Raw genomic sequence first — 16,072 nt, forward strand, 5'->3', positions numbered from 1 at the left:
TAAAGGTGGGGAAAATAAGTAGAGCATCTGGGTCATTCTAGGCCTGGCAAAGATTTCGGATTATTTTATTATTATCATTTATTTATTTATTTTTAAGAAAACCCCTTTCACTGTTTAGTAGTGACCCTCCCCTTCTCTTTTGAATACGTGGCTCCTCCAAACTACAAGTCCCACAAGGCCCAGAGCCAACGGTCACCATCTTGACACACCTTAACGCGCATGTCGGCGGGAGAGAGAGCGTTTGGAGACAAGAAGCCCCGCCTTATTTCAGCTCATTGGCCAAAGGCGCTAGTAGCTGGCTCAGCGGTTGGCTACTACGCCCGCCCGTCCACCGCGTCGGTCGGGGTCAGAGTGCGCGGAGGTGAGTCGGTGTGTTGTGGACTCGTGGTGCTGGCTGCCGCTGTTGAGGCGGCCTGGAACGGGCTGTGGGGAGCGGGCGGAACTGGCCCTGCTTCTGTCTGGCCAGCGCCGCAGGCGGCGCGGGCCGTGCCCGTTGCCGTCAACTTCCCGGAGCGCCTGCTGAGGCCGAGGGAGACGCCGGGGCCTGCACCTGGAGAGAGCCTGCCGTGCTGGCCCAGAGGAGGGGGCGTTGCCATGGCGACAGCCTCTCCGGCAGCTGACGGGGGGCGGGGGCGGCCCTGGGAAGGAGGGCTGGTCTCCTGGCCCCCTGCCCCTCCCCTTACGCTCCCCTGGACCTGGATGGGCCCGAGCTGGGGGCAACACCCTGGGGTGGGTGAGATTGAGAGGGCCCCCAGCTTGGGCCTTGGTTAATGCATGCGGGGTGTGGGTCGTGGCGCGCACACTTAAGCAGCCTGGGATACTGGCCTGGTGCTCACCCAGGATGCACGTTATAACTCTTGGCGAAGGGGTAGTAGGGTAGTAGAGGGTGGTGGGGGAGCTCCGCTTTGCAAGAGAGATTGGGTGAGTTGATGTAAGGGCCTGGCTTGAGATTACTGGAGAAGAGAGGTTTGGCCAGATAAAGTAGAAGCAGATTAAGGAATTATCTATAGACTGCCCCCTCTGCATCCTGGCACAGGCACACGTTAGCACTTTATTTCCTTGTAAGTCACAAGTTCTGGATAATAATGGTGGACAGAGTGAAGAAAGCCTTTATTGCAAAAGGCCCAGCAACAGGTGTTTTCTTAAAACAAAGAAGGCATGACTTGGGTTGAGTTCTTGCAAAATGTCAGCTGTTTGATGTTGACCTGGAAGATGCTGGGTATGGGGCCCCTCATCTGGAGATACTGAATTTTTCCCCCAGGCTGGATTTTGTAGTGACTGGGGCCAGCAATCGTCTCTGACGATTTCGGTGGCATTCATTTGCTAGTGTATTTCATCGATTTCCCAACATAAGGGCAGCAAAACGTGAACCCCATTGGCCAAAGACTAATCTCTTTAACTGTAGTAGGTCATGATTGGCAGAATGATTTTTGACTGTAGAGTTTGTACCAGAAAACTGGCTTCATCAAATTCAGCTTTATTCTGACTTTATCATACACAGTATACCTTGTTTTAGTGGGCTCGGTCTTGGACCTTAAGTATATTATACTTGAATCCCCCACCATTTAAAAGCCAATTTATAAACAGTGACTTGGAGTGTGACTACACTAATGTGTGCCTGTGATCTTGGTCAGAAACCCACTTGGCTGCCTGTCGGTGGGTGCTGAGTGGGGGAAGGGAGCTGCCGAGAAGTGATTGATAAGGTTTCCTTTATGGATTCTGTGGTGCTTCACTGGAGCTCAGAGCACTTTGGCAACTTAAGCACTCCAAATTAAAAGCTCATTAACAATTCCTGTCCAAAGATCCTGTAAATAATCAGCTAGTTAGGTCCCAGAGCTTAGCTATAGCTCTCCCTTCAACTTGAGATTTCCAAATAAAGGTGTTTCTATTCTATTTCATTTTGAAAGTGTACTCCATGGTGGGATGGGATAAACTGGGGAGTTCCCTGTTCCCAGGGGATCAGGATAGAGTCTTAAGTGTGTGGAATGGTAGACAGGATTATATTGGTTCCATTTGTAGATGCTTGTGCAGAGGGTTTCACTAGCTTACAAGATCATGTCTATGATTCCTTATCCTTTAGGATATCTGAATTAGGTGATGAATATGATAGCCGTTTGATGCTTTAAAATTTTTTTTTTTTTAAAATTTTTAGATGGCCTTGGTGTGTAACCCTGGCTGGCCTCTCCTGCATGCGCTGCCTGTGATTGGCTCCCATGATGCCTTGATTTGGGGTTTGATTAGCTTGACTTTTTTAGAATTTGAGGCATACTTGGAAGCATTCTGAAAGTGCTTCCCCATGTGTATTTCCATTCTAGTCACTGCCTATAGGTTTCCAGCAATAAACCCTTCTCTTCAGTCCTGGCTCAGCCCCAGTTCCTGAGTTCTGAATATTGCAAGCCTTGTGCCCTTTTCTGATAGGATTCTGAAATTATCCAGTGAACCTCATGACCATCATTCTTAGTTGAGGCTCACATGTTATGAATATTCGGTATTTCTAGAAGATAAATTTCCTTAAGGAGAACACTATACTAGAGAACATGAAATCCAAAAATTCATATGCAGGCTTGTGCACATACACACACATATGCACAAATGCATGTCTGTAATATTAGTTAATAGCATCTAAAATGTCTGTGGGACCATTGTCTTTCCACAGAAATAGCTAAATCCCAAAGTTTGAATTTATGAGTTTAAGAATGACCACTAATGAGGATTTAAACCTTTGAGTTGAAATATCCCTGTTGCAGAGATATGTGTTTGTCCACAGCATTGGGGCTTTCCAGCTCTCACAGACCCATCAGCATCTCCAGCTGCCAGTCTTGGCATCTTCGAAGTAAGGAGAGGTGAGAATCCTGTTGCATGATCACGTTTGGTGTCTGACTGATTGGGTTTGGTGGGTATGGGATAGGGGCTGGTGCAGAGTGTATTTTTCTGTAGCTTCTGGTATGGTAGGTAGCATATGTTCAAACTTAGTGAAATGAGTTTACAAGAATCTTTAGAGTTGGAGAGGATGAGTGATCTAGACTCTCCAGTTCTGTCATGATTTGCTTTTTTCCCCCTCCTCAGCACTGGGGAACTTGAACCTAGGACCTTGTAACACATTAGGCAAGTATGCCAGCACTGAACAATATTCTTGTCTTTTTTTTTTTTTTTTTTTTCTTCTCACTTCTGTTTGATCTTAACTAAATTGACCAGACTGGCCTAAGACTTGCAGCCCTTCTGCTTCAAGTTCTACCTAGTGACTGGGATGATAAGCATGGACTACCATGCCTAGCCGTGATTTTTTTAATGGACACCTCATGAGTGAGTACCTTGCCTTTAGGGTTATTGAGTAGGGCTGGGATAGCCCTATATTCTAAGAAATACTCATCTTAATTCAACAGTAACACCACCTCTCATGTGACTCCTGTGATATATTTGGCCAAAACCTTTCTGATTTGGTTTGAGTTATGTGTTACACTTGAGTGAATGATTGGTTCCTACCTACTCCCACCTGGACTGACTAAAAAGCTGGGCTTTTGATGATTGATATCCAGGGATTTGGAAGTTGTTTGTTCAGTAACTGAGGCCCAGACCCTTTGCTAGTTGCTGGGATTATAGTGGAAAAGCAGACTGCCTGTGCTACCCACAGCTTTATGATGCAGGGGAGAGACATGCAGTGCAGCAATGATGGTGCACCTACTAGTGCTGTAGCAAGGGACCAAGTTCTCTGGCATGGCACAAGTGTCCTTACTGCAAACTTGTGGACTCTGAGGTGGTTTCTCAGAGGAATTCACCCCTTTACCCAGAAGTTAATAAACAAGGGGAATGAAGTATCAGCTTTGTTAAGTGTGAGGAAGTTCGGTGTGATCAAAAGGCAGATGGGAAATGAAGCAGGAAAGGTGAGCAGAGACTAGGGCCTTAGAAACTAGTCAGATGGTGGGGTGAGAACAGGTAGGTGGAGGGGTAAAGACTATAGGCTAGCAAGCGCATCTAGGACAGGCTAGAGTAAATACTTGGGGTTTGTGACTTTTTCTGTCTGTACAGCTTGTAATAAACATTTCAATTTCAGCAACTTTGGATGCTGGGAAAGTGAACATGATTGTGTTCTAGTAAAAAATGTATTTATAAAAGCAGGTGGCATCTGGATTTGGTTCATGGGCCATAGTTTGCCTATCTGGATCAGAACAGTAGGAAGACATTTATCCTAGTCAGGGTTTCTATTCTTGCACAAAACATCATGACCAAGAAGCAAGTTGAGGAGGAAAGGGTTTATTCAGCTTACACTTCCATATCGATGTTCATCACTAAAGGAAGTCAGGCCTGGAACTCAAGCAGGTCAGGAAGCGGGAGCTGATGCAGAGGCCATGGAGAGATGTTACTTACTGGCTTGCTTCCCCTGGCTTGCTCAGCCTGCTTTCTTATAGAATCCAGCGATGTCTACCAGCCCAGGGATGGCACCACCCACAATGGGCTGGACCCCCACCCTTGATCACTAGTTGAGAAAATGCCTTACAGCTGGATCTCATGGAGGCTTTTCCTCAAGAGAGGCTCCTTTCTCTGATAATTCCAGCTTGTGTCAAGTTGACATAAAACCAGCCAGTACAACATTAAAGGACTGTAAGCAGCTTAAGGTGGTGGTATACTTCTGTAATTGCAAAGCTAAAGCAGGAGAGTTGCTAATTCAAGTCCAGCCTGTGCTACATAACAAAGCTGAGATAGAAAGGAAAAATAAAAGATTATAATTAGGAAGTTTGTGTTGTCCAAGCTTGTGATATCAGTGTGAAGAGTGGATTAAAAGGACAGAAAGATACGGGGAGAGACAGTGAACATACAGTGAATTAAAATATTTTGGAAACTATTTTCTGTTGAAGGAAGTATGGACTGAATGGAGCCCTTGAGGGAATCTTCATTTTAAGGTTCTTAGCTTATAGCTAGGAACTGGCTGTTTACATAGCAGCTGGCCCATGTTTCTAAGCCGTCAAGGCAGTGGTCTTCATTCTATTGTAGCATACTGATAATTCATGCCTAATTTTGTAAAAGTCTGCCAGATAGGGGCTAGAGAGATGGCTCAGTGGTTAAGAGCACTGACTGCTCTTCCAGAGGTCCTGAGTTCAATTCCCAGCAACCATATGGTGGCTCACAACCATCTGTAATGGGATCTGATGCCCTCTTCTGGTGTGTCTGACGACAGCTATAGTGTACTTATATATAATAAATAAATAAACCTTCAAAAAAAAAAAAAAAAAAAAAGCCTGCTAGATCAGTGTGATGGTGTGTCTCAAGCAGAGGGTCCAATAAAGTTTCGGTTGAGTGTGAAAAGTTTAGAGCTCAGAATCCCACTCTATCCTTTCCCTCTTTCTCTTATAAACCCTAATGTATTTGCAGTGATGGAGCGAAGCCTACAGATTTCTGATAGTGATGTTTCTGTGATCTCAGACAAGTGTCTTACCTCTCTGAGCTTCCCTTTGCTGTCTAAAATGGAGATAGTGGGATTTAAAAGCATTGTTTGAAGGCTTTTAAAACTTCAACAGTGATAAAGCTCTTAGCAGTGTATTGATAACCATTTTGTTGTTGAGGTGCTGGTGGTGGTTGTTTTAATTTTTAGACAGGCTGTCACTATGGCTGGTCTGGACCATGTGGACCTGGCTAACCTTGAACTCAGAGATCTGCCTTTGTGTTGGTATTAAAGGCAGGCTCTACTACTAATATTCTGCGCAACAGCAGGAAGTGGTTGGGTCATATGTGTTTTGTCTTCATAAACTCTGAGATGAAGTTTTCATTGTGTCCCATATGGTGAAAGCTTAGCTGACTTCCAGAACACAATTATAATTTAAACAAGACACATTTAAAAAAAAATTTTTTTAAAAGATTTTATTTTATACATGGATGCTCTATTTGCCTGTACATCTGTGTGCCAGAAGAGGGCATCAGATCCCAGTATAGATGGTTGTGAGCCACCATGTGGTTGCTGGAAATTAAACTCAGGACCTCTGGAAATCAGGCCTTGCTCTTAACCTCCGAGCCATCTTTCCAGCCCTAAGACACATCTTTTACTGTGGAAAATGTGCACATAGTGTGTAGGCCCCACACCATCAGAAGTGTGAGTTGAGTAAGTAGCTTCCCAATACACATGCACCCTTTCTGCTAGCCTGACTCCCAGGGGTCATTTATCAGTGTTGTCACATAACTGCCCTACATTCCTGTAAAGCTCCTCTACTCGTGGGGAAGTGGGACTGCTACCAAGTGAGGAAAACTGGGGCCACAGAAGGTTGAGTTGAGTTGCCCAGGGTCACAGTATCAGTAAAGTTCTGTTAAAGCTAGTGCAGACCTGCCTGCAGATGGAATTGTGCTAGTTGATTGTTGTGATTCTCTTAAACCTTTGAGTGAGAGATACATGCCCCATCCATGTCTGCTTGGTTGAATCCTGCTTTATCTATTTGGTTCTGTTGGGTTTTATTAGATGACTTTGAGGACCAAACCTTTTGGGAAGCAGATTCCCTTTGGGTTGTTGTTTTTAGTCTCTTCCTCCTTTGGGGGACATTCCTTGGGGAAGCTTGGGTTAGGAGGGATTGCTTTGATATGTTTAAAATTGTGCCTTGTGCCCCACAGCTACAGGTAAAATCAAAAGGCAGATAATTTATGGGAGTGTCAAAGCTGGCCGCTGGCACCTCAGGAGGCCATTAGTATGCCTGTTCAGACCCTCTGTGTCCTTGCGATTGATTCCTTTCTGCATGAGCCTGATTTGGGAAGCTGTAGATCTGTGTGCAGTGATTGGATGTGACAGTCCAAACACTGGTCCCTAAATTAATCCTTTTAATAGTATTCCCGAACCAAAGCAATATTCATTCTTCCTCTTTCCCTCCTGCCCCTCCCTCTCCCTCTCTCCCCTCCCTCTCCCTCCACTGTCTCTATCTCTCTTCTCCCCCTCCTTCTTCTCCTTCCCCTCCCCTCCCCCTCTTCTGAGAAGGATAGAAAGGGAAAGAAGGGATGAAAGGAAGCTAGCTAGCTTTGTGTGCTTTGGTTTCTCTGTTCTAGCACATTCTACTTCTAGAGTAGTTGGCATCATGGCTTTGTGCATATTCATTTGTTTAGCAAGTCTTTACTTTCTATGCTGGTTCTATGCTGGGAATAAAGAAATGAACAAAATAGAGTTGTTGGTTTTAAGAAATCAACTGTGTTTCTCAGATTTTCAAAATTTATGTGCCATTTAGGTTAAAACTCTATGCTCTTCTTTCAAGCAGTGTGAAGTTTTAAAATGCAAAAAAACATTTTGACAAGAAAATAGTTTGAAAATTTGCTTCTTATGCACACATGGATGCCTTCTTTTGGTGCACAGGTACACCTCTGTGGCTGCTCTCCATCCTTTCTCTTTGAAAATTGTTAGTAGCAAAGGAGACAGATAGTTAATGTGTCACTGAATAGTGGAATAGTGAGAAGATAAGTCATGAAGTTAGAATAAATTGTGCTACTGGGTCACATGAATGCCATTAACCTTATTATGGAATATCAGAAATTTACGAAAAGGTGGGATTTAACTGGGTTTTAAAGAAAGTGTTAATTTGCTGGTGAAAAATGGCAGTGCTTTTCAACATAGAGGGAGCAGCATTTGCCAAGGCCCAGCTTTATAGAAGGAAATACCACATCTAGGGACCTGAGCAATAGCTGCCTGTTTCTCCCTATTTAGAGCTTTTTACTCTGTAAGAGGAAAGAGTCATGTCTCTGCCAGTGTATATGGGAAGAAGCTTTGAGATCTGTGTATTACACTGCAGTGACTCAAATCCATGGTGCTCACCATTGCTGCTTTGTGCTCAAGTTCAAAGTGTATTTTTTAAAAATAGGATAAGTCTATCTGTCTGTCTGTCTATCTATCTATCTATCTATCTACATATATAGTTATATAATTTATATATCTATATACAGAAATCTGGATGGTTTAGAGTTCATTATTGCTTAAGTTTATTTTTGCTTAAAAATTATACCTTACCTCGAAGAATTGAAGTTAATATGAATTATTAGTCCTGGAAAATAGTGAAATCAGTCAAGTAGAGAAATAAGACCTATTGGACACAGATGAGGAAAGTAGAGTCTACAAAATATTGAATGGCATGAGCCTCAGTTTTTCATGTGTAAGACAGAAATATGGTTACTGTTTTGCTTGATTGTTAGAGGATTAAATGAGGTAAAATATGTAACTTATCAGCATAGTGCCTGGCCTGTAATAGGTTTTCAGAAAGACATTTTCCTTTCCTCTTTTTCATGTGTTGACAATAGTAACTCCCTTTGATTGAGCATGTACTAGTATGCAAAACACTATATACACTGGGTGGTTGACATGAGCAAGAAAAGATACAGGTATTATTAACAAGAATGTGTAGTAGAGTTAGGGCTCAAATGTAGGTTTGTCTAATACCAGGATTTTAGTAATTATATTGCCTTGACCCTGTTTCAGCTAGTTTACTATCTAGAATGAAAGGATTTGAACAGCTTTTGATACCACTGTTGCGTATCTGCATCTGCAAAGGGGGTGGGGGGAGGAGTATTTACAGGTTAGCTGTGTTTTCTTATCTCTAGCTTTGTCTATGTTGATTAGGAAGGAAGGTTTGTCATGGAGAGGTATCTGGTCTACAGGACTTTGTGAAGAACTCAGCTTTGGCTTCTAGAAGGAGTTTGTAAGTGGGAATGGCTGGTGGTTTAGCAAATAGCAAGCAGATCCTCAAGAACTGCCTTTTGGGTTGCCTTGAGCTGCTGAGATGGCCTGGTTGATGTATGTCATCAGAATTTGTGTTCCTGATAGCTTTTGGTGACTTCAGCACTGCTGGTGGTTTGAGAGGTCTTTCTGATGTCAGAGAGCTCTGTTAACCTTGTTGGGAAGCAGTAGGCCAGGGCAGAGGTGGGGTACGGAGAAGGGAGTGTTCTACTGAAATGAGGACCCTGTTAGAGTTCCTGCTGCTTCTTTCCCACTCTGGATCAATCAAAAACTGTTAAAGTTACCAGGAATTTTGGGCTTGTATGTAACATGTAGCCTTTAGCAAACCAGCCAGAGCACTTGGGTTCTTGTCTCTTGTGGTAGTGGAAAGAAGCTTGGAGGTGAGTGAGTGTGAGGCCCGCTTCTTGCATTGGAGTGAACAATACTGTTGGAGCTGGAACCTTGGGTTCTGTTATTTCTCTTCCTCTTTCCTCCCTTTCTCCGTTCTTTTCTTTGAGACAGGGTCTCACCATGTATCTCAGGCTGACCTCCAGCTCACAGATCTGCCTCTCCCTCCTGCAGGCTGAGATGAAGGGTGTGTACCATCATGCCTGCCTATTTTTCTTTCTTGTCTGCTGAGTGTAGGGTACTCTTTCCTCTTCCTGGGCTTCTCCCTGGCCAACTGGTCTGTGTCTGCCTATTAAGTTTTCTTCCTTTTTCACTGTGATTTTCATAAAAGTACTCTGGTAGTAAAGACTATTCATTTGGTTGGATAGTATGGCTTTTGAAGGCATGCAGTTTATGTACATGTTTCCCAGGCTAAGTTTAGCTGCCTAAGTCAAAACCTTGGACCAAATAGGTTCCAGACAGGTATCCTTGTTGTTTCTGTGACTTAGGTAATTGAGTGTAATTGCTAAGATCATCCTAGGACAAGGGTCTTTCCCCAGGACCGGGAAGCTAAAGCATGGTGGTTTAGGTTCTTGAGTCAGTTGACCTCAGTACCTGCCTCTAGTACCTTGGAATTTCTTTGGAATGTAGTTCTGTCTCCCAATCTGGTTTTAGTGGTGTGCATTGGATCTGGAGATGGAATGACCTATATGTTCCCAGAGGTTTCAAGTGTATGTGGCTGGGGAAGTGGAGTGGTAGGAGACCACATGTTTCCTGATGGGCTTCTCAGCTTGTCCTATCTCTGAAGCTACCCCAGCTAGTGTGTGGATGTTGAAGGATGACCTCCTCCCTCCCTCCTTTCCCTTTCCAGTAATGGAGGCTATAAAATGTCTATTTACCCAAGACACCAGAACGACTCCTCTGTGGTTCCACTAATCTGGTGATTTGGTGCTTCTTTGGTCTCTCAGGTAAATACAGATTGAGTCTTTTTATAAAGGCATATTATTTCCCTCATTAAATGTGTGTCTTGGCACATGTGTTATTTACCTGATAGACAGTAATGGCTGCAGAGGAACCATTGGTGTCTATTGTGTAAATACTCTGCACAGAGACCATCCTCCAGGGACTGTGGTGTAGGCCTGTTTCTCCAAATCAGGCTGGCCTCAGGGCAGTCCCTGTTTACCCCTCCCTGTCCCCATTGTGGGAGCTGATCCCTTCATTTTGAGATGAAAGCCATTCTTTTTTTTTTTTTTTTTTTTTTTTTTGTTGTTGTGATAGCCTGCTTACCACTTTTTAATTTGCTATACAGAAAAAAAATGTTTGAGACTAAATATATTAATAAATCTTGGTCTCTGACTAAAACATCAGAGAGTCATAAATTCTTTTGAGTTTTTCCCCTTGACCAAAATCCTAGTTGATGCTGGAGCTATATAGCCTTAGATTCTGCCCACTTGTAACTAAAGTATAAAGACATCAATGGAAAAGAAGTCCTCAAGTTGCTAGCAGACCCAAGAACAGGCTGGATACAGTTGCAGGAGTTAGGGGGTGTTTCTGAGAGTCTGAGTGGGCTGTGGGTTATGCAAGGGCACTGAGCAGTGGCTTTTCCAGTGGGGACTCGGTGGCATTGCAGCTGTGATGTGATGCTGGGAGAGCAGTCTTTTTTTTTTTTTTTGAACATGTCTCATATTCTGTTTTGTTTTTAAAGCTACATTGCACATAGATTTTATTTATTTAATTCACTGTGCTAGGGATTGAACCCAGGGCCTTCTGCATGGTAGGTAAGTACCCCACCACAGAGCTACACGCTTAGCCTTACACCTGGATTTTTAAAAGTATTTTTTTAAGTTGAAAACTACTCAAATTTGCATAAAAATTGGAAGTGCAATACAGTGCTTTCTTTTCTGAGCCATTTGAAGATTAAATTCCTGGGCTAATGTCCCATTATTAAGGATACTTGATGTGAATTTTCTATAAGCTGGACCTTTCTTACCTAACTACAATACAACTATCAAAATCAGACAATTAACATGTATGTGTTAACCTCTATATAGTTCACAAATTCCACTCAAGTTTTGCTAATTGTCCCAGGAATGTTGTTTGTAGCAAAAGGGGATTGTTGATAATTGTGGGTTGCATTTAGTTATCAAATCTGTAGTCTCTTTTAGACTTTCCTTAGTAAATTTTCCTTGACCTTCATGACGTGGGTACTTTTGAAGACTATGAACTGGTCATTGTGTGGATTGCTCCTCTGTTAGGGTCTGTCTGGTACTTACAGTTAGGCTCATGCTATCCCTCCTCAGCAGGAATATCAGAAATGATTCTTTGTTCTTATTGCATCCTGTCAAGTGGCATGAATTTTGATTTTCCCATTATTGACATTTTTTTTGGGGATGGGGGACAAGAGTCTTATGTAGCTCTGATTGGCCTGGAGCTCACTGTGTAGAGCAGATTGGACTTGTGTTCCTGTCTCAGCCTCCTGAGTGCTGGTATTAAAGGTGTGTGCCACCACATCTAGCAGTAATGCTTATTTTTGACCAGTTGTGTAAGATGATGTCTATTCATCTTTTCCATTTTAAATTTACTTCTTGAAGTAAAGTAAGGGTTCTATGGAGAAATGCATTGAAATAATTTTTTATCCCTCCATAGATTTTAGTTGTATTTATTAAATCTTTATAGACTCATGGTTTCCAAGTTTATTTGTTGCACTATCATTAACCACCATCTTTTTCTGACCAGCAGGAGTCCCCTTAAGGTGGCTTTTGAATTCCTTTGATTTGTTTCTATTATTCTTTGAGAATTCTCTTTCTTTCTTGTAGGATATCTTGGGTTCATCTTGTACTTACAGTTTCCTCAAAGGAGAATGGTTCTTTTGGTGGACAGTGGTATTTGGAAGGCACTAGTGTGTTAGGCGTGCTCATTGCTATGCTCATCCTTAGTAGTGTACATCTGTGCCTATGTGTGTATAATCATATTTCTATTTATATCCACATTGATATCCATATCCACCTTGTCTGTACCAGAGATTATGATTCTAACTGTCTAGTCTAAAACAATACCACAGGTTTTGTGTGTGTGTGTGTGAAAAATCTGGTTTCCATTATTCTTTTTGTATGTTTATCACTTTTGTATGTAACTAGTTCATTGTTATTGGTCCTTTACCCTTCCCTAAGGAGTGCCTTTTTTTGTCTTGCCCATGAATCTTATTAAATTCCTTTTGGCATGTGCTGCTCTAGGCTCTGCCATGGAATATACAGTGCACCCTGCCACCTCTACATGGATGCCCTTCTCACCTGTCTGGGTTCTTTCTCTTCATCCAAGATCCGTCTGCTTCTCCCAACTCCAAATGATGTAGATATTTGTCTTTATTTACTCTAGTTAAAGTTTTAGAATTAAAGTTTTTACAAAGAGAAGAGAAAGCATTACCTACTGTCTTCTGACTTAATGTCAACTTGGCTGTTAGGAGGACAGTATAGAACCCAGTTAGTATTGGTATGTAGAGGCCTGACCTCTTGATGTCTGTTATTCTATATTTTTACATATATGGGTGTTTTGCTTGCCTACATGTATGTCTATGCACCTTGTGCATGCAGTGTCTACAGAGGCCAGATGATATCCAGTCCTCTGGGATTAGAGCTATAGATGGTTGTGAGCTACCATGTGGATGCTGGGAACCAAACTCAGGTCCTTTGGAAGAGCAGCCCGTGCTCCAATGCCGAAACATCTCCAGGTCCTAATTTATATTTTAAAGACTTCTTCCAAGTGGTCCTTCTGGATGTGTGTGAAATAAGATGAGAAAACCAAGCCTGTAATGTAAGCAAGGAGGCCCTCTAGCTATCAGTGTATTATCCAGGGAGGACATAGTAGGATATGTGTATTTTGTCCTTTGGGAAGTCTAGAGAATTAGAGGAATGTAGAAGACAACTTTGTAAGCCTTGTTCACTGAAGGAAGAGCCAGTTTCACAGTTGTAATGATAATAAGCTAGTAATTTTCTGAGTCATTATGCACTAGACACTGCCCTTGATATTTACCTCTGTTTTCATTCCATTCTCCTTTAGAAGGAGATACTATTATTACTATCAGTATATAGGCAGGGAATTGAAGAATAGAGCATGCCCATGGTGCCATGGCTAGTAAGTGCTGAAGTCAGAACACAAACGGGAAGTCCTTGTTAGTCAAGACAATTGCTTGTAGTATATGGCAGGCAGAGTCTAGTTGAGTTATATACTGTGTATACTATAGTCGCATTAAGAGTTTCAAAAGTCTTTCTACCTGGCTCAATTGGCTAGAAGAGATCTAAGGTCCAGGATAACGGAGCCATTATCATCTTGTCACTGAAGTTTTCCTGGTACTGTTGATGAGTGAGTGATAGAATGGGTTTATTTTGGGACTCTGGTTTTCAAAGGGACATTGTTCCTTTTGCCTTTTCGAGAGATTACATGGTGAACTCAAGCTTGCCTTTGTCTCCTTGGACTGTTGAGTTTTGGGGTAGGCTGTAAAGCAGTGGTAAAATCAAATGTTGTGCTTATGTAGGATCCATGAAGAATCCTATGACATTTCATGTTTCAATACAGAACACACAGGAGTCACACTAGTGTGTATCCTAATAGATACTCAGGCAAGTAGTGATCATAGTTTTTCCAGTGAGTCAAGAGAGAGCTTGGAAGAGAAGTCGTCCTTGGCATTATACTCTTTTGTTCAGGTGACAGTGACCTCATTGTACCAGAGTGTGCTCTGTTTTACAGGGTGCTGTCCTCCTACCCTATGTAGGAAGACAGTGTCAGCTAGTATAGCTAGTCAGAGGTAAGCCTTTGGCTCTGTTGGAATGTGACATTAGGAAGCATAAACTGATGACAGTTTGTATGAACTGGTTGATTTCTTTCTTTTTTTAATTTTTCAATTTATCTATTTAATGTATGTGAGTACACTGTCACTGTCTTCAGACACACCAGAAGAGGGCATCAGATCCCATTACAGATGGTTGTGAGCCACTATGTGGCTGCTGGGAATTGAACTCAGGACCTCTGGAAGAACAGTCTGTGCTCTTAACCACTGAGCCATCTCTCCAGCTCAAGATTTCTTGTTTGAGAATTAAAGTTGAGGGAAATTTTCATATTGAGTTTAATGTGGGGAAGGACATGTTCCTACATCTCTGCCTTGTCTCCCTCTTACAGATTGAGTTATTTGTGAGTAAAACATAGGCTTTGATTTTTCTATTTAGTTAGTCCTCAGAGGAGGCCAAATACTGTGTGAACTTAAAGGGAAAATGTAAAGGAAAAATGATTTAAGGTTTTTTTTTTTTTTTTTTTTTTTTTTTTTTTTTTTTTTGTTACATGTTTCCTCAGAAAACTTTACTAGACTTTTAGAAATACTCCCATTACTGCCACATCTGGATTCTCTCTTTCCCCTATTTAAAAGACCTCATAGTCATCCAGGGCCTCTAGGAGAGAGTGAGGCCCAAGGCTGCAAACGAGGATGCCTGAGGCTGTTGCCAGCTGTGCTCCACAGTTCCCTTAGGGAGCTACTTACCAGGGAGGATTGGAAATCATCAGAACACCAGCAACAGTCCCCTGGGATTCATTTCATTGCCTTTCATCCTCTCTTGCTGGGAGAAGGTAGAGGGCATGTAGAGATATCAAGTCACAGGCAGATCAGCTAGGGGCAAATGATGTATAGAGAGCTGGAGAGTTCAGGAAAGTGAGTTTACTTCTAGGACTGATAGTGTAGTTGGTCAACTCAAAACTGCTTTGGAACCCTTTGGGTTAAAGTTAACTATTGCCACCTGAGAAGTGACTGAGGCCGTCCTCTCGGCTCTCTTTTGAACTAGTGCTCCATTTACAGAGGAAGCTAATTTTGTGTGTTGCTTTGAGAAGGATCTGGAGACAGTTGTAGTAATAACACTGCAGGTGTTGGTATTAGGGTCTTAAACTTTGGTAACAAAAACTGTGATTTAGAAAGAGGCCTGGAAATAGTGGGGAGCAGCTTAGGTTGCATGGAAATTGCTGAAGACTGGATGAAACAGGGCAGTAGTGGGAGGGAAGTAACCCAGGCTCTCTGTTTTTGTTTTTTGTTTTGTTTTCTTTTTCTTTTAACTTTCCTTCCCTAAGTTTTAGATGCCTCTGGATGTTCAATGCTAGCGCCATTACAGACTGGAGCAGCTCGGTTTTCTTCATATTTACTTTCAAGAGCAAGAAAAGTGCTGGGCTCCCACTTATTTTCTCCCTGTGGTGTTCCGGAGTTCTGTTCCATATCTACCAGAAAGCTGGCGGCCCACGGCTTTGGCGCGTCAATGGCGGCAATGGTGCCCTTCCCTCCCCAGAGGTATCACTACTTTTTAGTGCTGGACTTTGAGGCCACATGCGACAAGCCACAGATTCATCCTCAGGTAACTGTTGTATCATTGCTTCAGAAAAGATTGGGTGGGCAAGAGGGAGGGAGGAGAGTCTTGCTCCTTGGGACCCAGAGTTTTCTCTTATCTTCTGGCTTTGGTTCCTGTGTGCTAGGGCAAGGCAGAACTGTGAAGTTTCTGTGGAGAACCGAATACATTGTTTTTCTCTAACCTCAGCTTTTGGGACTCAAAATGCTGTACTCCCAGCCTTCCTCTATCCTTTAGATTCTGTTGTCCTTTCTCCTGCCATTGCTGTCTGTCTTTTTAAGGAGTACGGTGGTAGTCAGCTCCTGAGGTGACCTTACCTCCTGGTGTTAACACTTTTACCCTGACTCATAGAGGACCCTATCTCATGGATAGAATGACAGTATATGATGTAGAAGTGACAGTATATGATGAAGGTCACGTGCTAGGTTAGAAGAGACACTAGTGATCCATTTTTTGGGGGAAGTGGAATTAACATTAAAATACAAACAGCTTCAGGACAAAAAAAAAAAAAAGAAGAGACACTAGTTTGCTTTGCTCCTTTGGATCATTTGCTCTGGCAGAGCCAGCTCACACACTGTGAGGACACTCAAACAGTACTGTGGACAGACTCACATGTATAGAAACTGAGGCTGTAATCCAACAG

General features: G+C 42.6%; 1 protein-coding gene across 5 annotated transcripts in view; it reads left to right on the top strand.

The window, feature by feature from the left end:
- The first annotated feature begins 355 nt into the window (after positions 1–355).
- ERI3 (ERI1 exoribonuclease family member 3) overlaps positions 356–16,072 on the top strand; it is a 127,145-nt gene continuing 111,428 nt past the window's right edge. For 2 of the 5 annotated variants that reach the window (XM_080921926.1, XM_080921928.1), the window contains exons 1-3: positions 372–729; positions 2,768–2,843; positions 15,161–15,438. In XM_080921926.1, coding sequence (XP_080778052.1) covers positions 595–729; positions 2,768–2,843; positions 15,161–15,438 — 489 coding nt within the window. In that variant the 5' untranslated portion in view covers positions 372–594. The other 3 variants (XM_080921929.1, XM_080921927.1, XM_080921930.1) reach the window with 3 other exon arrangements.

This window comes from Micromys minutus (genome assembly GCF_963924665.1).
Source record: "Micromys minutus genome assembly, chromosome: 9".
NCBI classification, from domain to species: Eukaryota; Metazoa; Chordata; class Mammalia; order Rodentia; family Muridae; genus Micromys; species Micromys minutus.